The sequence below is a fragment of the Terrapene carolina genome, unplaced genomic scaffold (assembly GCF_002925995.2).
Source record: "Terrapene carolina triunguis isolate 2854851 unplaced genomic scaffold, T_m_triunguis-2.0 Scaffold69, whole genome shotgun sequence".
Lineage (NCBI taxonomy): Eukaryota > Metazoa > Chordata > Testudines > Emydidae > Terrapene > Terrapene triunguis.
The window spans coordinates 19,460,207-19,482,251 of record NW_020664420.1 but is presented as its reverse complement, the minus strand read 5'-3'; the positions used below and the strand labels follow the sequence as shown (position 1 = coordinate 19,482,251).

General features: G+C 43.6%; 1 protein-coding gene across 1 annotated transcript in view; it reads right to left on the bottom strand.

Moving 5' to 3' along the window:
* The window catches only part of WDR70 (WD repeat domain 70), a 254,989-nt gene that overhangs the window by 93,924 nt on the left and 139,020 nt on the right, over positions 1–22,045 (bottom strand). The window contains exon 10 of the mRNA XM_026649057.2: positions 2,934–3,108. Within this exon, the coding sequence (XP_026504842.1) occupies positions 2,934–3,108 (175 nt within the window). The remainder of the gene's footprint in view (positions 1–2,933; positions 3,109–22,045) is intronic.

The following is a 22,045-nucleotide window of genomic DNA, read 5'->3' as shown; positions in this document are numbered from 1 at the left end:
TCCAGGCAGTGAGAGGTACCTCCCCGTGTGGATTATCCCCTTACTGCCATCTCTGCTGCACCATCTGTCGAATCTCCAAACCCCAGAGGGGCTTCTCTGCATGTCCAGTATCTGGGGGGGGGGGGGGGGGGGGGGAGGAAGGGGGGAAGATACAGAGACTGGGGAAGTCAGAGAGGAGTAGATGGGCCTGGTTCTGCACAGTTTACTCAAGAAGATAATACAATCCCAATCTGTGTGATCTTTTCCACGTAGCCTTTCCCTAGAGCAACAATGCGAAAACAGTCCTTTGGAGCCAAATAGCTAGTGAGCCGAGGAAGGCAGAGTCAGAGTAGGAGGTTCAATGTCTCTGCACACATGCTCCTGGCTGCCTGCGAATCCCAAGAAGTAGTCAGGTTTGGGGTCAGGCCCTGTAACATTTTTCAGTGGGGTGCTGGGGATGGCCATGAGGAAAATGTGGAAGGATCTACCCAAGGGAATAGTCATAGAGCCCAAGCCTATTCAATCCCTTTCCACTGATTTCACTACAGGAGGGAATGATCAGTGTATTTAAGAAGCTAGGAAGGAGGTTATTAAATAAAGGTATCAAGTGCATTGTCACTCAATTTGCAAGAGACTTCAATTTGCTTTAACAATTTACCTGAGAATAAATGTAATAGAAAAGAACATAACAAAAGTTATTGGTAACTGACAAAATGGCTGAATTTTCTGTATATTTTGCAAACAGCCAGGTACGGGTAGTGGCAGGATGGCTAATGGGAACCAGGATATGGAAGTAGAAATTACCACATCTGAGGTGGAAGTCAAACTTGTTTAATAGGACTAAATCGGGGGACTGGATAATTTCCATCCAACAATATTAAAGGAACTGGTACATGAAATTACAAGTCCAATAGCAAGGATTGTTAATCAATCTGTAAACTCGGGGGTTGTATACTATGACTGAATAATTGCTAGTAGAACTCCTATTTTTACAAAAGGGAAAAAACATGATCCGGGAAACTACAGGCCTGTTAGTTTGACTTCAATTGTATGCAAATTCTTGAAACAAATTTTGAAAGAGGAAGTAGTTAAGGAAATAGAGGCAAATTGTAATTGGGATAAAATACAACATGTTTTTACAAAAGGAAGATCGTGCCTGATTTCCTTCTTCGAGCAAATAACTGATTTTGTAGACAAGGAAATGAATAGCTCTCATCTACACAGATTTCAATAAGGCATTTGATACAGTTCCACATGGGAAATTATTAGTTATATTGGAGAAAATGAGGATTAATATGATAACTGAAAGTCAATAAGGAATTTGTTAAAGGGGAGAATACAACATGTCATACTGAAAGTTAAACAAGCAGGCTGGAGGGAGGTTACAGTGGAGTTCCTCAGGGATCGGTCTTGGGACCAATCTTATTTAACATTTTTATTAATGATGTTGGCACAAAAAGTGGGAGTGTGCTAATAAAATTTGCGGCTGACACAAACTTGGGAGATATTGCCAATATGGACAAGGGGCAGAATATCATACAAGATCTGGATGACCTTGTAAACTGGAGTAATAGAAATGGGATGACATTTAATAGTGCAAGATCATGCATTTAGGGATTAACAACAAGAATTTTTGCTAAGATGGGGATTTATCAGTTGGAAGTGACAGTGGAGGAGAAAGACCTAGGTGTATTGGTTGACCACAGGGTGACTATGAGACACCAATGTGATGCAGCCATGAAAAAGGCTAATGCAGTCCTAGGATGCATCACACAAGGTGGTGCCGTACAGACAGGGAAGTGTTAGTACCATTATACAAGGCATTGGTGACACCTCATCTGGAATACTATGTGCAGTTCTGGTTTTCCATGTTTAAGAAAGATGAATCCAAACTGGAACAGGTGCAGAGAAGGGCTACTAGGATGATCCGAGGAATGGAAAACCTACCTTATGAGAGGAGACTCAAAGAAACTGGCTTGTTTAGCCTAGCCAAACGAAGGCTGAAGGGAGATACTGTGTCTATAAATACATCAGAGAGATAAACACCAGGAAGGGAGAGGAGTTATTTAAGTTAAGTGCCACTGTGGACACAAGAACAAATGTATATAAACTGGCCATCAGTAAGTTTAGCCCTGAAATTAGATGAAGGTTTCTAACCATCAGAGGAGTGAAATTCTGAAACAGCCTTCCAATGGGAGCAGTGGGGACAAAAAAATCTAACCAGTTTCAAGACTGAGCTTGCTAACTTTATGTAGGGGATAGTATGATGAGACGGACTATAGAGAATTCTTTCCCAGGTGTCTGACTGGTGGGTCTTGCCCACATGCTCAGGATCTAACTCATCGCCATACCGGTCTGGGGATGTAGCATAGCCATGAAATTTTGGGATTTCCAGTTAATGGTCTTTTGGAGTAATATCACCTCCGTGTTAAATTTCACATTTTGGACAATACAGGAAGAGATTTTTACTTGAGGTGCATTCCCATCTTTGTGTGTTTTGACCTTAATCTTCTCTGTATATTACCTGTATCACCCATTCCAAAGTGGATGAATTATTTATTCAACATCAGGAGTAGAACACCGACATGTATTTTTTAATGTCATAAGAGCCTATAGGAAGTGACAGCTTCTTTATAGTCACCTTGTTATCTTTAGACAGATAGTACTTTTATTTATTTATTTATAACTGTCACTATATATATAAAAATAGACAAAATCAGGTTGCTAGCTAGTCAATTTCCTGCCATTATTTGTTTGGGTGGGGTAGCAGCAGGCACTGATATGGCAGAGGTGTGGTAGCAGGGGAAATATTAAACCTCATTTACCAAATGCTTGTCTTTCAGAAAAAAAATATTTTAAGTACAAAATATAAAACATCCTAAAACTACTTCAAAATTTAGCATTTCATATATTAACAGTTGTTTTGCTAAAGTTAAAAAGTATACTTCACTTACATTCATATTCCTGTCCCAGATCTGGATGGAGCCATCTTGGCAGCCAGCTGCAATAAGTTTACCATCTCTGCTATACGTGCAAGTTGTAGGAATCACCCGTTTACCTTGAACTGACCGTGGTTTAAACACACCTTTGTGCTTTTTGTCATTGTTAACATCCCATGTCCTCACAGTCCTGTCAAGAGATTTAAAGAAATAATTGCTTTACAAACAGTTAACACATATTAAAGAATTCCCCTAATGATACGAGGCAACCACTTTAGTCAGTATAACTGAACTAAAAAAACCATGGTATGTAATTTTATTTAGTTAATAACAGTAACTCTAAAATATCCATAAACTATGGTCTGCTGGTCAGGTCAGTAATGTATAAAGCCACTTTACAAAAATGGGCCGTATATTTCATTTCCTCACTGTTCAGAGGTGTAAACTCCCATTCCTCCTTAATGAACATAAACATTCATTAAAAATTCACCAAATAAGCAGAGGCTGACACAAAATAAAGGGACTGATCTTGTAAGATGCTAAGCACTCTCAACAGAAGCCAGTAAGATTCTCCCAGGATAAAGTCCTGAGAGCATAAATGCTTGTACAACTTGTGCACTAATACGTGATCATGACACTGAGGCCCATTGGTAATAGCTACTCCTGTCTCACACCTCACAAACTCACTACACCTAATACACCATTTTCATGGTATTTATCCATGAAAGGTAGCAGTAGAAAGGAGGTTTCTACTGAAAGCTTATAACTTATAATCATTGTGAGATGCACAAGTAGCATGTAAGGAATCATAGAATCATAGAATATCAGGGTTGAAAGGGACCTCAGGAGGTCATCTAGTCCAACCCCCTGCTCAAAGCAGGACCAATTCCCAACTAAATCATCCCAGCCAGGGCTTTGTCAAGCCGGGCCTTAAAAACCTCCAAGGAAGGAGACTCCACCACCTCCCTAGGTAACGCATTCCAGTGCTTCACCACCCTCCTAGTGAAGTAGTGTTTCCTAATATCCAACCTAGACCTCCCCCAGTGCAACTTGAGACCATTGCTCCTTGTTCTGTCATCTGCCACCATTGAGAACAGTCTAAATCCATCCTCTTTGGAACCCCCCTTCAGGTAGTTGAAGGCTGCTATCAAATCCCCCCTCATTCTTCTCTTCTGGAGACTAAACAATCCCAGTTCCCTCAGCCTCTCCTCATAAGTCATGCGCTCCAGACCCCTAATCATGTTGGCTGCCCTCCGCTGGACTCTTACCAATTTTTCCACATCCTTCTTGTAGTGTGGGGCCCAAAACTGGACACAGTACTCCAGATGAGGCCTCACCAATGTCGAATAAAGGGGAACGATCACGTCCCTCGATCTGCTGGCAATGCCCCTACTTATACAGCCCAAAATGCCGTTAGCCTTCTTGGCAACAAGAGCACACTGTTGACTCATATCCAGCTTCTCGTCCACTGTGACCCCTAGGTCCTTTTCTGCAGAACTGCTACCTAGCCATTCGGTCCCTAGTCTGTAGCTGTGCATGGGATTCTTCCGTCCTAAGTGCAGGACTCTGCACTTGTCCTTGTTGAACCACATCAGGTTTCTTTTGGCCCAATCCTCTAATTTGTCTAGGTCCCTCTGTATCCGATCCCTACCCTCTAGTGTATTTACCACGCCTCCTAGTTTAGTGTCATCGGCAAACTTGCTGAGAGTACAGTCCACAGCATCCTCCAGATCATTAATAAAGATATTAAACAAAACCGGCCCCAGGACCGACCCTTGGGGCACTCCGCTTGAAACTGGCTGCCAACTAGACATGGAGCCATTGATCACTACCCGTTGAGCCCGACGATCTAGCCAGCTTTCTATCCACCTTACAGTCCATTCATCCAGCCAATACTTCTTTAACTTGGCAGCAATAATGTAACTATATTGAAAACTATGTCTTATGATCTTGAAGTAAAAGTTAATCACCAAGAAATCATATATCTTGGTGATGACCCATTCAAGTGGGCAGGAATTTTCACCCATCCCTGGTCAGCTGGAGATTGTAATGCAAGGTTCAAATGTCTTGCCCTATCCCAAAACAGTCAATGGAAAACTATCAAAGGACAACTGCAAAGAATAATAACCACTTGGAGGTAAAAAGGAACATGATAACAAACAAGGGATTGTCCCGTCTGTGAATAAAGACAAAAGACTGATTCAATATAACACAGGGGGAGAAAGACACTCTGCATCCACTCACAGAGGAGACATCTTGTTGAGAGGGGGAGTTTCATGAAAGATTGGATCCTGGTTCCTGTGAAACTAGCCAGATCTGTAACAGACTGAACTTTGAGGGGAAAACCTACTTTAATAGCTAGCTTTCGTATCTAATAATGAATGTAGGCCCTAGTTTGCATTTTTATGATTTTGTTTTGTACTGTAACCTCTTGCTTCAATCATTATTCATTTCTAGTGGAACTTCTATTCCTTCTTAAATAAACCTTTTGTTTCATTGTAAGTGGTCATACGTGCTGTGTATTACACAGGAGCAGTGATTTAAGGTAAAACTAGTAAACTGGGGTACACTGTTCCTTTGGGAGCAGAGCACCTGGGATTTCTGAGTAGCTCATGTCAGGGGCTGGATATCACAGGGGAACACTTCACTTGGACACTGGTGTGCACTTCTTGTTAACTTGCAAGGCGAAGACAGGGCTGGCATAACCCACAGGACAGTGCTAGAGTGACTGGCAGGCTGGTGGTGTTAGGGAGCTAACACCCAGGTACCACCGGCAAGACTCCTTCTCGCTGCAGGCAGCATGCAACAAGGTGACGCACAATCCTGAGTACCCCGAGAACTGTCACAGTGATATGAGATTTTTCTATCATAATTATTCTGATACAACAACAACCAGCAAACTTATTTAAAATGGCAGTCTGGGAGACTGGCTGGCTGCTTATTAATTCAAGCTTTTATTTATTTACCAAGAAATTTCATAACTATTAATTGTGATACTGTAATTCTGTGGAGCCAAATTCAGAAGTTTTGAGTTACACTGTTAAGGAATTCCTCAAACGTTTTACAATGATGCATTTATGAAAGACCATTCTTTTTCAGAGCTGAGTTTCCCCCACATAATCTGTTTCATAAATATGTGCATTTTTTAAAAGAAAGAAGAATATCGGCTTAGCTTTTCTATGTTTCTTAGATACATATAAACACCCAAAGGACAGAGGACTCTGGGATACAGGTGGATTCTTTAAACTGTCTTAGACACAAATGTTTTCTGTCCTTTTAAAACATTGAGTTCTTTCCAGATAAAAATTCAAATCTCTTCTGGCATCTAATGCATAAGAGTGTTTCAGGATTTGGCAAGGGAGGGGAGATCATTAATTAAAAAAAAGATAGAAATCACTAAGTTCTCAGGGCAAACAATGCCTATGATACAAGAGCACGTAATGTATTGGTTTTCATGGGAAACATAAATGCTACTGAATCAAAGCAGCCATTTCCCCAGAATAGGACACAACACTGAGGCATATAAGCAGGAGTTGTAGAACCAAATTGGGATGTATAGGTACATTACATACATAAATCTAGGTTGGATCCATCTAGCAACTTATATGAATGATTTGGCTCCTGCAATGCCATATCTGCACTGCAAACAACAATGGCTCCTGGAAGACATTTATAACTGGGTGTCATGGGAGAAATTAGTAAAATCAAATAGACGCAATCTCCAACTGCCCATAATGCAGGCCAGCCTAGTTCAATTTTAAGTACACTCCAAATAACATATTCCTGTATAGTGTAAAGTTATTGTTCTATTCAGTGTAAACGGTATCCTGAGAAGTAACGTCAGTAGTTCCAGACATTAAAGTTTCATGCAGATTTTTTCATTTTTTTTAAAGCTGATTGTGCTGCACATACAACAGCTATACTAAAAAGTAAACATTTACCATAAAGCACCAAAATAAACTCAAAGGGATATTTGATTATAGAAATAGTAAAATTTCGAAACTTATTTCAACAGGATAAATGTTCACTTTTTATTGTCAACTGCTATATAGCAAAGTGGCACTTTATAAACTGAAGCAGGGTTTTGGAATGTTGAGTCAGGAGGCCCAATACACTTCCTAAAGTAAAATGCAAGTTGTTTTGTAACTCAATGGCAAAAAACAACGATTCAGAGTTAAGGTTGCTTGGTGGTATGTCAGCCCCTTGCAGATCATTGAGCTGAGCAACACTCAAACTTCTCTACACCAACATTCCACACAAAGATGGACTACAAGCCGTCAGGAACAGTATCCCCGATAATGTCACGGCAAACCTGGTGGCTGAACTTTGTAACTTTGTCCTCACCCATAACTATTTCACATTTGGGGACAATGTGTACCTTCAAATCAGCGGCACTGCTATGGGTACCCGCATGGCCCCACAGTATGCCAACATTTTTATGGCTGACTTAGAACAATGCTTCTTCAGCTCTCGTCCCCTAACGCCCCTACTCTACTTGTGCTACATTGATGACATCTTCATCATCTGGACCCATGGAAAAGAAGCCCTTGAGGAATTCCATCATGATTTCAACAATTTCCACCCCACCATCAACCTCAGCCTGGACCAGTCCACACAAGAGATCCACTTTCTGGACACTACAGTACTAATAAACGATGGCCACATAAACACCACCGTATACCGGAAACCTACTGACCGCTATACTTACCTACATGCCTCCAGCTTTCATCCAGACCACACCACTCGATCCATTGTCTACAGCCAAGCTCTATGATATAATCACATTTGCTCCAACCCTTCAGACAGAGACAAACACCTACAAGATCTCTATCAAGCATTCTTACAACTACAATACCCACCTGCTGAAGTGTAAAAACAGATTGACAGAGCCAGAAGAGCACCCAGAAGTCACCTACTACAGGACAGGCCCAACAAAGAAAGTAACAGAACGCCACTAGCCATCACCTTCAGCCCCCAACTAAAACCTCTCCAGCGCATCATCAAGGATCTACAACCTATCCTGAAGGACGATCCATCACTCTCACAGATCTTGGGAGACAGGCCAGGCCTTGCTTACAGACAGCCCCCAAACCTGAAGCAAATACTCACCAGCAACCACACACTACACAACAAAAACACTAACCCAGGAACCTATCCTTGCAACAAAGCCCGTTGCCAACTCTGTCCACATATCTATTCAGGGGATACCATCATAGGACCTACTCACGTCAGCCACACTATCAGAGGCTTGTTCACCTGCACATCTACCAATGTGATATATGCCATCATGTGCCAGCAATGCCCCTCTGCCATGTACATTGGCCAAACCGGACAGTCTCTACGTAAAAGAATAAATGGACACAAATCAGACGTCAAGAATTATAACATTCAAAAACCAGTTGGAGAACACTTCAATCTCCCTGGCCACTCGATTACAGACCTAAAAGTCGCAATATTACAACAACAAAAACTTCAAAAACAGACTCCAACGAGAGACTGCTGAATTGGAATTAATTTGCAAATTGGACACCATTAAATTAGGCTTGAACAAAGACTGGGAGTGGATGGGCCATTACACAAAATAAAACTATTTCCCCATGCTTTCCCCCCACCCCCACCCCTACAGTTCCTCATCTCTCTTTGTCAATTGCTGGAAATGGGCTATTTTCATTACCACTACAAACAGTTTTTTTTCTCTCCTGCTGATAAAAGCTCACCTTAACTGATCACTCTCCTTATAGTGTGTATAGTAACACCCATTGTTTCATGTTCTCTGTGTGTATATATATATATATATATATCTTCCTACTGTATTTTCCAGTACATGCATCCGATGAAGTAGGCTGTAGCCCACGAAAGCTTATGCTCAAATAAATTTGTTAGTCTCTAAGGTGCCACAAGTACTCCTGTTCTTTTTGCGGATACAGACTAAAATGGCTGCTACTCTGAAACTCAAACTTCTGAAAACCAGGGACTGCAGAGTTAAGGGTTGCCTATGCAACCTTAATTCTCCCCTCCTCAGTATTCCCCATTAATACACATACCTTTAACTTGCCAACCCTAGAGTTCACCTCTTTTTACAACCTACTCACTCTTATCCACAGGATTCTATCTAACACTGTTAAAGGGAAAAAGGTGCACACTTATACTTAGCCAAGTCCCCAGAAAGAATTCAACATGGGTACAATTTAACAATCACTTCACAACCTCTTACAATTCCCTTACACTTATTCATAGAACACCATCTCAATCTACACTTTCACTTAACTATCATTATAGCTTCAGAATCTTGTCATATCTCACTTCACTGTTGACAATATCCATTCTAACAAAAGCCCTATGCCCTGCTACTGACATAACTTACATAAAACAACCTTGTCTTTGCTTTCACAGATGCTTATATTTTTGAGTCCAGAAGGGACAGTTATGATTACCTAGTCTGTCCTCTTGCATAACACAAGTCATAGAATTTCCACCCAGTGATTCCTAAATCAAGCCTCTAACTTCAGGCCAGTGGCAAACCCAGGAATAGAACCCAAATCTTCAGTGTCTCAGTCTAGTGCTATAACCACTAAGCCACACTGCCGCCCAAACCAGTTATTTAAACTGTCAAAAATGTTCACCTTATTTTTAGTCTGAATGTGTAACTTCAGCTTCCTGCCACTGGATCTTGTTATGCCTTTGTCTGCTAGATTAAATACACTCCACTATCAGAAAATATCTCCCCTTGAAGAGACCTATAAACTTCTTAACTTTGCCTTGCAAGAGCTTCTTTAGTCTCTCATTTTAAGGCACGGTCTCCAAGATATTCTTATAGCTCTTTTCGGAACCTTTTTCCCAATTTTTCAACCACATTTTTGAAGTGTGAACACCAGAAATGAACACAATATTCCTGTTTCACTAATGCCACATATAGAAGAAATATCAGCTCCTTAGCCCTACTCAATACACCCCTGCTTATAGATGCAAGTATCACATTAGCTCTCTGTCACCATCCTACTCTTGTTCAAATGTGATACTTGCATCTATATGAAACTATTGAGGCATTGCCTTGCTATCTACAACAGGGAAAATTCTTGCCCGTATTCTCTTAAACTGATTACTTCCCCTTGCTGAGGAAATACTGCCAGAATCTCAGTGCGGTTTTAGACCATCCCGCAGGACAACCAACATGATCTTTGTGGTCTGCCAAATCCAGGAAAAGTCTCGGTAGCAAAATCAGGACCTGTACATGGCTTTCATCGATTTGACAAAGGCCTTTGACTGTCAGTCGTGAAGCCCTGTGGAAGGTGCTGGCCAGATTTGGTTGCCCTCCAAAATTTATTAAGGTCCTAAGACTTCTCCATGATCAGATGACTACCACAGTTCTCTGTAATGGCCTTGAGATGGAACCTTTCATCATCAAAACTGGGGTTAAGCAAGGATGCATTATTGCCCCAACCCTGTTTTCCATCTATTTAGCAGTCATTGGTCCTTGTTAAAGATCACCGCCCCAATGGAGTTGGCATTCAATATAGAATGGATGGGCGTCTCTTTAATCTTTGACGTCTCCGTTTGAAGTCTAAAGTCTTCAGGGCGTCCATTACTGATCTTCAGTATGCTGATGATTGTGTCATCCTCGCACACACTGAGAATGACCTTCAGACCATACTGGATTTTCTTGCACAAGCTTACCGAAGCCTAGGACTCTCACTCAATATTCAGAAGACTAAATTGCTGCATCAGCCTGCTTCAGGCCTTGCACATGACCCACCACAAATCATCATCAAGGGTCAGACTTTGGAGACAGCTGAGCACTTTTGCTCCCTCGGTAGCCAACTTTCTCAAAATGCAAAAATCAACAGTAAGATCCAGCACAGGATCCAGTGCACAAGTGCTTCCTTTGGGAAATTGCTCACGGACCCTGACCTATGGCAGAACCTATGGGAGGACACCAAGATCCAGGTCTATAAGACAATTGTTGTTCCTACACTCCTCTATGGATGTGAAACCTGGGTGACCTATCGACAGCACCTCAAGAATTTGGAGAGGTATCACCAATGATGCCTCCGGAAGATCCTTTGCGTCAGGTGGCAAGATTGCCGCACTAATGCCAGCATTCCCGCTGAAGCCATTGTCACCAGCACTGAAGCAATGATCCTCATGTACCAACTTTGCTGGGCTGGACATTGTGTGTGGATGTCAGACTCTCGCCTCCCAAAACAAGTCCTCTACTCTCAGCTCACCCATAGTCAGAGATCCCGTGATGGTCAGAGAAAACGCTACAAAGACACACTGAAAGTGTATCTTAAGAAAACTGATATGGACATCACAAGCTGGGAAGAGCAAGCCACCGACCGACCCCATTGGCGCCATATCCTCCATCAGGCAGTGGCCCGCTTTGAGAACCGCCTTGCCCTCGAAGCTGAAAAGAGAGAGAGGAGGAAGGAAAACAAAATAACTTTCTCCCAGCAGGCCACTGGTCTGCCACACAATGTCTGTACCTACTGCGGGCGGATTTGCGGTTCCAGGATCAGACTTCTGAGTCATCTCAGGATCCATATGTAAATCCATGGTAGAGATCATCCTCGAAATCGAGGGATCATCAATCAATCACTCTTGTTCAGTTGGCTAATAGCCATAATGACCCTCAAGTCTTTTTCAGCATCAGTGTTTTCCATAATACAGTCCCCCTTTCCTTAAAATGCATGTTTAAAAGAGTCCATCTTACCACGTGGTACAGATTACCAAGTGGTACTATGTAGAACTGGCTTATTTACCATTCAACCTAGGTTTGGTATTTGATATTTTCTTCCAGCTCATCAATAAAAATATTGACTAGAGCTGGGCTGGGAAGAGCTCCATGCAGGACCCTGCAAAAACATCCCCACTGGCCCATTTCAAGGCCCTTCACATCACATAGTGTTTATCTATGCTTCGACATGCTCCTCTTCCCCCTGCTCTGCCAATGACCATCTCCATACGCAGTCTCCACCCTTCACAGCACATTCATGCTTTCTCCCATGCTGCTGCTTACACTTGGAATGACCTCCCTGAACTTGTTCATAACAGCCAACTTCCCTCACCAAATTCAAATTTCTCAGAGAGAGAGAGAGAGAGAATGAATTTCTCTCATACATACGCCTTCAATGACTAACCATATTACTTATTCTGATCATACACCAAGTATTATTCTCACTTTTGTCTTTCTTCACCCCATCCTCTCTTTTCTCCTATTGATCAATACTTATTTCATATCATATAATCTCTTCGGGGTAGCAACTGTGTCTTTGTTTTGCAAGATGCCTGCACATTTTTGGGAACTTTAAAAAAGGGCAGCAGCAGCAGCTGAGGTTGCATGTAGCCTTGCATAATAAAACCCTATTGTCATTCCCTAACTCACTCTGGGTCCAATTTAATCTTACTCGCATTAAAATCAGTTACAGTTTTTGCCATGGAGTTCAAACAAATCAGGTTCAGGGAGATTCCTTTTGGCCTGAAAATTCTCACACTTCGTTTCAGACCAGGGGAGGTATTTTTTGTAAATTTGAAATGACAGACTACTGTAGTGCTATTTTAATACTGGCTGTGCCACACTAGTTATCTGGAATACTGTACTAACCTATATTAGGCCCTTGCAAGGTTTCCAGAAGTGGCCTCCTTCAACTCGTCAACCATTATTAAGGTGAAGACTATGCACAAACAAGTAATAGCACAGTCTTTTCCAAGCTCCCGTAGAAATAAAGGGAAAAAAGTAACAGCTGGACACCTTTCATTGTTCTGTCAAATGGCAGGGGTCTTTTTAGATAAATGTGTCCATACATAGAACACTTATTTTGAGCACACACTTGCTTTGCAACAAACCTGAGTTAACTGGATTTCAGTAAAAACGACATAATAGTATTTTAAATACTATACCTTATAAGTTCAATATTGTCTTTCCATCACAATTAATTTTTTTAAGGTGAAGGATATCAAAATCTACATAAATATGTTTAGCTGATAAATAATAACTTTCTTTTAAAAGAAAATGTATGTGAAAAACATCATATATAGAAGTTTTAAAAATTAACTTTTTTAAATGGCAGATTCCACATCTGCAAAACAGATTTGTTACGTTTTTATAATTGCCAAGAGTGATTCAAAGCAATTTGAGAAGGATAGGAATGTTTTTTTGGAAAAGTAATGAGGATATTTTCATGATTGAGAAGTTGAACTAAACAGCTTATTTAATTATCAAGGTCAATGTTAAGTTTCCTGAATGTTTTTTTCCCTTCTCTTTCATTTGTGTTTTAATACTCCCTCTATATTGTCAAAAACAACAAGGAGTCTGGTGGCACCTTAAAGACTAACAGATTTATTTGGGCATAAGCTTTCGTTGGTAAAAACCTCACTTCTTCAGATGCATAGAGTGAAAGTTACAGATGCAGGCATTATATACTGACACATGGAGAGCAGAGAGTTACTTCGCAAGAGGAGAACCAGTGTTGACAGGGCCAATTCAATCAGGGTGGATGTAGTCCACTCCCAATAATAGATGAGGAGGTGTCAATTCCAGGAGAGGAAAAGCTGCTTCTGTAATGAGCCAGCCACTCCCAGTCCCTATTCAAGCCCAGATTAATGGTGTTAAATTTACAAATTAATTTTAGTTCTGCTGTTTCTCTTTGAAGTCTGTTTCTGAAGTTTTTTTGTTCAATGATAGTGACTTTTAAATCTGTAATAGAATGACCAGGGAGACTGAAGTGTTCACTTACTGGCTTTTGTATGTTACCATTCCTGATGTCCGATTTGTGTCCATTTATTCTTTTGCGGAGGGACTGTCCAGTTTGGCCAATGTACATGGCAGAGGGGCATTGCTGGCACATGATGGCATATATAACATTAGTAGATGTGTAGGTGAATGAGCCCTTGATGGTCTGGCTGATGTGGTTGGGTCCTCTGACGGTGTCGCCAGAGTAGATATGGGGACAGAGTAGGCAACGAAGTTTGCTACAGGGATTGGTTCCTGGGTTGGTGTTTCTGTGGTGTGATGTGTAGTTGCTGGTGAGTATTTGCTTCAGGTTGGGGGGGTTGTCTGTAAGCGAGGACTGGCCTGCCTCCCAACGTCTGTGAGAGTGAGGGATCATTTTCCAGGATTGGTTGTAGATCGTGGATAATGCGCTGGAGAGGTTTTAGCTGGGGGCTGTATGTGATGGCCAGTGGTGTTCTGTTATTGTCCTTGTTGGGCCTGTCCTGTAGTAGGTGATTTCTGGGTACCCGTCTTGCTCTGTCAATCTGTTTCCTCACTTCCCCAGGTGGGTATTGTAGTTTTAAGAATGCTTGATAAAGATCTTGTAGGTGTTTGTCTCTGTCTGAGGGGTTGGAGCAAATTCGGTTGTATCTTAGGGCTTGGCTGTAGACAATGGATCGTGTGATGTGTCTTGGATGGAAGCTGGAGGCATGTAGGTACGTATAGCGGTCAGTAGGTTTCCGGTATAGGGTGGTGTTTATGTGACCATCACTTATTTGCACTGTAGTGTCCAGGAAGTGGATCTCTTGTGTGGACTGGTCCAGGCTGAGGTTGATGGTGGGGTGGAAATTGTTGAAATTCTTCAAGGGCCTCCTTTCCATGGGTCCATATGATGAAGATGTCATCAATGTAGCGCAAGTAGAGGAGGGGTACTAGGGGACGAGAGCTGAGGAAGCATTGTTCTAAGTCAGCCATAAAAATGTTGGCACACTGTGGGGCCATGCGGGTACCCATAGCAGTGCCACTGACTTGAAGGTATAAGTTGTCCCCAAATCTGAAGTGGTTGTGGGTGAGGACAAAGTCACAAAGCTCAGCCACCAGGCGTGCTGTGGCCTCATCAGGGATACTGTTCCTGACAGCTTGTAGTCCATCCTTATGTGGAATATTGGTGTAAAGTGCTTCTACATCCATGGAGGAAGTCGGTGGTGTCTCGAAGATAGCTGGGAGTGCTGGTAGCGTAGGGTCTGAGGAGAGAGTCCAAATAGCCAGATAATCCTGCTGTAAGAGTGCCAATGCCTGAGATGATGGGGCATCCAGGGTTTCCAGGTTTATGGATCTTGGGTAGCAGATAGAATACCCCTGGTCGGGGTTCTGGGGGTGTGTCCATGTAGATTTGTTCCCGTATTGTAGCTGGGAATTTCTTGAGCAGATGGTGTAGTTTCTTTTGGTATTCCTCAGTGGGATCAGAGGATAGTGGCCTGTAGAATGGTCTTGGAGAATTGCCTGGCAGCCTCCTGTTCATAATCCGACAATTCTGATTCACTAAGCCACTGCCCCTTCCAAGCCTATGTTCTTCTACAAAGCCAAGAAGTGAACTGTCACAAGGCAGCCAGCCCCTGCAAGTGAAGCAGATCCAGGCTCCCTGTGCCAGAACAGGTGCTCCCAGGGAGGGAGGAGACCCAGTGAAAGAGCAATCTGAGAGAGTCAGTGAGAAAAGGGCAGTGAGCTCTGTCTCGGAGCCAGGAGAAAGTCTCTTGGGAAAGCTGAAGAGAGCAGAAAGCTCTCTGTAGGCCCTGTGACGGGGGTCCCAGGGAGCCACACTGAGGTTACTCAGTTAGGGTGAACTGCAAAGAATGGGGCAGACAACCCCCAAAGCTGGTGGATCCATATAAAAAAAAAATAGAAACGTGTTAAAATAGAGAGGTCCCTGCATTACATGCAATGGGACAGCAGGGCTCCGTGACTCTTTACAAAAGTGCAAAATCCATGTCAAGTAAAGGAAGTCCTGGGTGGAACCATACAGTACACAGAGCACACCGCTCACACTGCAGTCTTGTTCTGCTGGCAACATAGGGAGTGCACAGTGTCCCACCAAATTCTTCCTTAATACACTTTAAAGTCACAGAACAGAGATCTCCAATCAGCAACTGGCTATAGCCTTTGAACCCTGTTAGAATTTGTTCTGGACAGTACAACCAATTAAGCTAAGCCTGGTGGTGGATATTCCAATACTTACTATGACCGGAATCCCAGGAGAGTCAGCTAAGGTCACTCAATAAGGGTGAACTGCAGACAATCCCCAAAGCTGGTGGATATTCCAATTCTTAGATTTACCAAACAGCTTCTATTATACCTCACTGGTTACTCAAAAGTCAACAACACAGCTCCCTTAAAGTAACCCAGCCTCAGGCCTCCACCTAGGCACCTAAATCAAATCTGATGAGGATTAATGAAAATCTTATTCATCATATAAAAAAGGTTCTACCAATCCCAAAGGATCGGACACATTACCTCCCAGGTTAATGAATATTCCAGACCTTTCCCAAATACACGCTTACAGCTAATTCTTATTAACTAAACTAAAATGTATTAAAAAAGAAAATAGAGAGTGTGTTGGTTAAAAGATCAGTATACATACAGACATGACTAAAATCTTGAAATTCAGATTCATAGCAGAGATGGTGAGCTTTGTAGTTGCAAAGAGTTCTTTTAGAATTTAGTCCACAGGTTATAGTCCAATATCATACTCAGGGTGTTACGGCTTAGGACTGAGATCTCAATCTTGCGACTCAAACTTCTTCTGATGAAGTTTAAGCAGATCTGAGATAAAAAAGGATAGGGACCCAAGAGTCTTTTATACAGTTTTCCAGCATCCACTTGACCACACAATCCTGGGTAAACAATAGGCTTTTGATGTAATCTTCTGTTTCCTAAACCTCACTGGTAATTAATTACACAAATTAACATCGGGAAATTTATCCATTAGGCAGTCTATCACAAACTACAAAGAGACATATAGACAATGACATTATTTCACCCAAGATTCATCTAAACGTTAATATTCCCTTTTGATCTCTGAATTAATAGCTATAGTGGCTCCTCCTTAAGAAAGCTGGAGGATCGGAGCCAGAAATCCCGGCGGAGCATGACAGTAGTCGCCAGTGCGCGGGATGCAGTGTTGGCGGTGGCAACCACAGCCCAAAGAGCCACCTTTATGATGATCTCGCCCTTGTCAAGTAACATCGGGAAGTCCTGTTTGTCTACCAGAAGGAAGGGCTGGAACTCCACTAACCTACAATAGGATAGAAAATTATTTTTTCGCCAAGATGACCTGGTAGTTGGTGATACAAAACTAGAAGCTCGTGGAGAACTAAATCTTGCACCCCAAAAGATCCAACTTCTTTGCTGCCCGATCCATAGAAGTGGCCTTGAGATGTTGCTGTTGGGTGCTCTTGGTTGCTGCGTAGACCATGAGTGAGTTGGGAAGGGGATAGGTGAACAGGAAGTGCATATCTTTAGAAGGGACAAAGTATCGGCATTCAGCGTGCTTCAGGGTTGGGGCACAGGAAGCCGGGATGTGCCAGACCACCTGGGCTGGTTGGAGGATGGCCTCGTGGATTGGGAGGGCAGTCTGAGAGGGCCTCAGGCGGTTGTAAAATGTCGAGGAACTGGTTTTGCACGTCCTGGATTTCCTCCACTGGGAGGTTGAGAGCCGGTGCACTTAGTACTGTCCATGATCCTCCAGAGGGGATAGGGCAGGTGGAATGAGCACATTATCCGGGGATGACGAGGCCACAGTGGGGACTGGTGGTGCTGGTGGCACGGAAGCATCCTGTGGTTTGCCATAAACTGAGGCAGTTACAATGCAGGTGGCGGATGGACAGCAGGGCGGCAGCAGCAGCGCCCCGCAGTCCCGGTAAGGGTCCCAAGGCAGCCAATAGGGCCAGGAGGACGGGTCACTGGGCACCAGTGGTCCCCGGGAGTAGCAGAACCATGCGTCAGCAGGAGATCCATACAGGAGTGGGCAGGGCAGCGGGTGCCGAGGATCTGAGCTGTATGAGAGTGCCAGAGAGGAGGAATCTGGCTCAGAAAACCCCTCAGACTCAGAGGACGGGTCTGGCAGAAGCAGGGCCATTGGTACAGGTGGTGCCGTTGGTGTGAGACACGGCAGAGCAAGGAGCTGCTCAAGGAGCAGGAGAGGTTCATCCGCCAGAGAGGAAAGCCTCAAGGCATCCAGGGAACCATGGCGCCAAGGGGAGCCAACGTACACCAGCATCAGCTCTGCCATAGGCAGCAGCGGAGACAGGCGCCCGGCGTTTGGGGAACCAGGCGGGAGAGTCCGGAGGGGCCTGGTGGCGTTGACAGTGCCGGCAGCGAAGGCGGCGGACCAGCAGTTGTGGCTGGAGGTGGTGCTGAGTGCTTATGGTGGTGCCTCGACTTATGTTCCGTGTGGGGCTTCCTGGAAAGTGGAACAGCTGAGTTGGCACGTGACATCTCGCCTGACCTGGCATGGCTTGGGGAAGCAACACTGAGCTTAGGGGAGGTTCCCATTGGGGATCTGCCCTTATGCCGATGGCACCGGCGCACGGGAGGGAGAGGGGGGCGCTCACCGGTGGGGACGGGGGCTGCTCCGGCAGTTCCGCTGGTTCTGGGTCTGATTGTACACGTGGGTGAATAGCCTTCTGCACCAGATGCTTGTGGAGGAGGAGTTCTCTGGCTTCCCAAGTGCGAGGCGGTAACGAGTGGCAGATGGAGCAGCAGCGATGAGGTGGACTTTGCCGAGGCAAAAGAGGCAACCTTGGTCCTCATCGCTCAGAGAAGGAGTGTGGGCAAGAAGCACAGTTCTTAAAGCCGGCTTGCTGGGGTATAGTCTCTGGAAGGGTTGGAGGGGTGTAGCGGGGTGGTCACCCCGCTCCAGCCCTGAAGGGGTTAAAAGCAGCCCTGGAGAAGGCTGCAGCAGGGAAAGGGAGTGAGAACAGCCGGGGGAAGCTGACTATGTAGCTGACCACAGGTGTGGCTGGCTTAATCAGGGCCCAGCTGGCCCTTATAAGAGGGCTGTGGCCAGAAGCTAGAGGAGTCTTATTCTAGCCCTGGATGGGAAGGGCTAGCTGCCTGGGAGCTAGGTACCTGGAGCAGTGCTGGGAAAGGGCAAAGGGAGCTGAGGAGCTCCAGCCTGGAAAACCCCCAGACTGCAGGCCTTGGTGAAGGCCTACAAAGGTACTGGGGCTACAAAGGTACAGCCTGGGAATAGGCAGAGGTAGCTTGCCAACGATGAGTGGCCATTACACTGCAGCCTGCCCCATTGAGTGGGGGCTAGATGATGACTGGCAGTAGCCACTGAGGTAAGGTGGGTTTAGAGGGTTGGGAGTTCCCTGGGAGAGGAGACCCAGAGTAAGGGGGTACTGCTGGGGCAGAACCCCCAGGAAAAGGGGCACCAGGGTCCAGGAGGGACACGGGGCCAACGGCAGGTGAGACACTGGCCTGCAGAGGGCGCTCTGAGCTGGACAAGAGCTAATTCCCAGACGACCAGCAGGAGGCACCGCACCGGTGAGTCGTCACATCGCTACAAGGGGTCACCCCACAAGGAGAAGTCGTCCAACAGCAGAACAAACCCTAACTAACTATATACAACTAGAACAAACTAGAAAACTATGTACAGAAGTTAAGAACGGACAAAGAGTTCTAGAAAGCTAAGAGAACTGAGGAACAGAGATTTCAACTCTGGCCTTGTGGCGGTAAGAGGAAACTGGAGCAGCATCAACCCGCACAGCCTCTTAAAGCCTTGGTCACACCATGTGGCCGACACACAATGCATGTGCGGGTAAACAGACAGTGCTGTGAACAGTTCTGGCTCCGGCACATGGTGCGCATGCGCACCCATGTAATCCATATAGGGATCATGACTCCAAGAAGAACATAGATACTTATTGTGACTCCAAGAAGAACATAGATACTATTGTGATGATAGTCATATAAAAGCTCATGAGGAAATAAATAATTCTGTCTTCAGAGTAGGTTTTGATTATTGTGCAATAAATAAAGCCTTTGGCGCAGGACCCCTGCTTCAATTAGTGCACAGAATGGACAATGTTCACTTAATGAGCATTTTTTTTCTCTTTATTCGTAACAGCCTGTGGATTTTGCAGACCTACTTTTAACCTTTTTGTAACCTTTATTCAGTCTTTTAAATCTTTTATTCATATATAAAAATATGGAGAATTAAGATGTTAAGTAGTTTGCCCCATGTTATTTCCTAATGCCTACATTATCCCAAATTCTGATTTGTTGCCAAGCCTCTGACACCAGAATCACACTTAAGTGCATGAGAGTATAAAATGGATTCAAGCATACATTTTTTTAAAAAGTCATCTGTCACTATTTTTGCCCTTTAGATACAAGCAAGTGTGTGAGAGTGATAAAGTCACACAAGATCTGCCATGCATATTCAAAAGAATTAGTGTGATACGTTTATAAAAGGGGGGAAATAGCAGTACACTTGCCCCCCATTTAATCACTTCTGAGCTGAGCAATTGGCCGATCAGATGCATTCAAATACACAGGGAGAGTACTTTTTCATAACTATTTTAAGCATTACAGGCTGTAAAATAAGCACAAAGTGCAAAAAAAGGAGAGAGAGAAATACAGCAAATATAACAATGGATGAGAAACATACTACAGAAGAAAATAAGTGAGTTGTAGATGTGTAATAACGTCACTAAAAGTTCATAATCAGATCTTCACAGCCTTTCTGACATCCCCAATTATGAATGAGGGAAGGCAGAGAATTTAATAATCCATTACTCACACTTATCTGAGCTAAACAGAACACAACAGACCCTCCTAATTATTTAATAAAAGGACCTTATTTATACAAAGCTCAAAGGCTTTATGGACTGAGAACCATTTGCATGTTTTCCTTGAACAAATCTAATTAGCCTAACAATCCCAAAGGGAGTCAAACTTCAGTGGGGTTGTGAAAATATAGTGCAATAGTCAATACGACATCAAGAGACTGCCTAGAAATAAACTACTAATTAAAAAAATACAAATCTCACTGGAGCTGTAGAGACACAAGTCTAATGTTCCACAGAACTCAGAGATAGAAATGACTTACTAGAGTCATTCAATCCATCCCCTTTCCAATGCAGAACTGTTACTAGGTGGAAAGGACATATTTGATCCATATACAGAATTAGACTCCAGACACAGCAATGCACTGGAGACAGGAAGACCCTGGAGCCTGTTGACTTCAAAAGGCTCTGCATGCATACAGGGATCCACCTGTGTATAATACATTGCAGACTGCTGCCATAGATAAAAAACGCTTATATATGGGTGAGGTGAGAACTAACATGAAAAAATGCTACTTTCACATGAGCTCAGAAGTGTTCATATATTCCCTAACTGCTTCATTATTGATATTGTATTTCCATATGGGTCACATGCATTTTTGTTCCATATATGCCCCTCTACAAGGGCCTATCCAAACTTGCTGAAAATTATCCCATGGAATTTTGCACAAATAATTTTAAGCACATTTATTTTACATGGATTTCAAATCCTCAAAATATCCATTTCCATAAAATTCCCTCAATTTTTTGCAGATAACTCACTCAAATGGCTCAAGAAGTCATCGTTTCCCCTATTCAAAGTTCCACATGAAACTACCATGGCAGCCACTTTTGGCAATCCTGACTTATTGAGAAGAGAAAGAAAAATAGAATATCATATGGAAAACCCATATATTTAAAAAAGTGACCAGAATGCGCACACTCTGCCATCACCTCCACAAGTGGCACAAACATCTGTGCCTGGCCCTGCATATGCTAAATAAGAGATGTGTGAATAGAAAATAGAATTTAGGGAAGTTGAAGTAAGGAAAGTTTGAGGTTGAGAACACAATGCTGGGCATTATGTTGTGGCAGCAAACATGCCAGCCTCTTTCTCAGAAAGATTTAATTTTTACACAGAACATTATTATTTCTTCTGACTTGTACATGCTGAGCCTGCTATGCTCTTCCTAGGGTGGGAAAACAGAGATGCAAGCTACTCGCAATGCCATCAGCTCTGCAGGAGACCTGATATTGTCAGGAAGGAGGTTAGGTTTGGGTGCCTTCTCTCTGTAATTTTGGGTATGTCTACACTTAAAACACTGCAATTAAAAACCCACATCTGGTCCATGCCAGCTGACTCAAGCTTGCGGGGCTTGGGCTAAGGGGCCGTTCAATTGCGGTGTAGACCCGCCCACCTCACAGGGTCCTAGAGTCTGGGCTGCACCCAGGGCCGGTGCAACCATTTAGACAACCTAGGCGGTTGCCTAGGGCACTAGGATTTGGGGGGCGCCATTTTCTTCGTCAGCGACCGCGGCGTCCGGATCTTCGGCCTCCCTGGTCATCACCGGCATTTAGGTGGAGGGAGC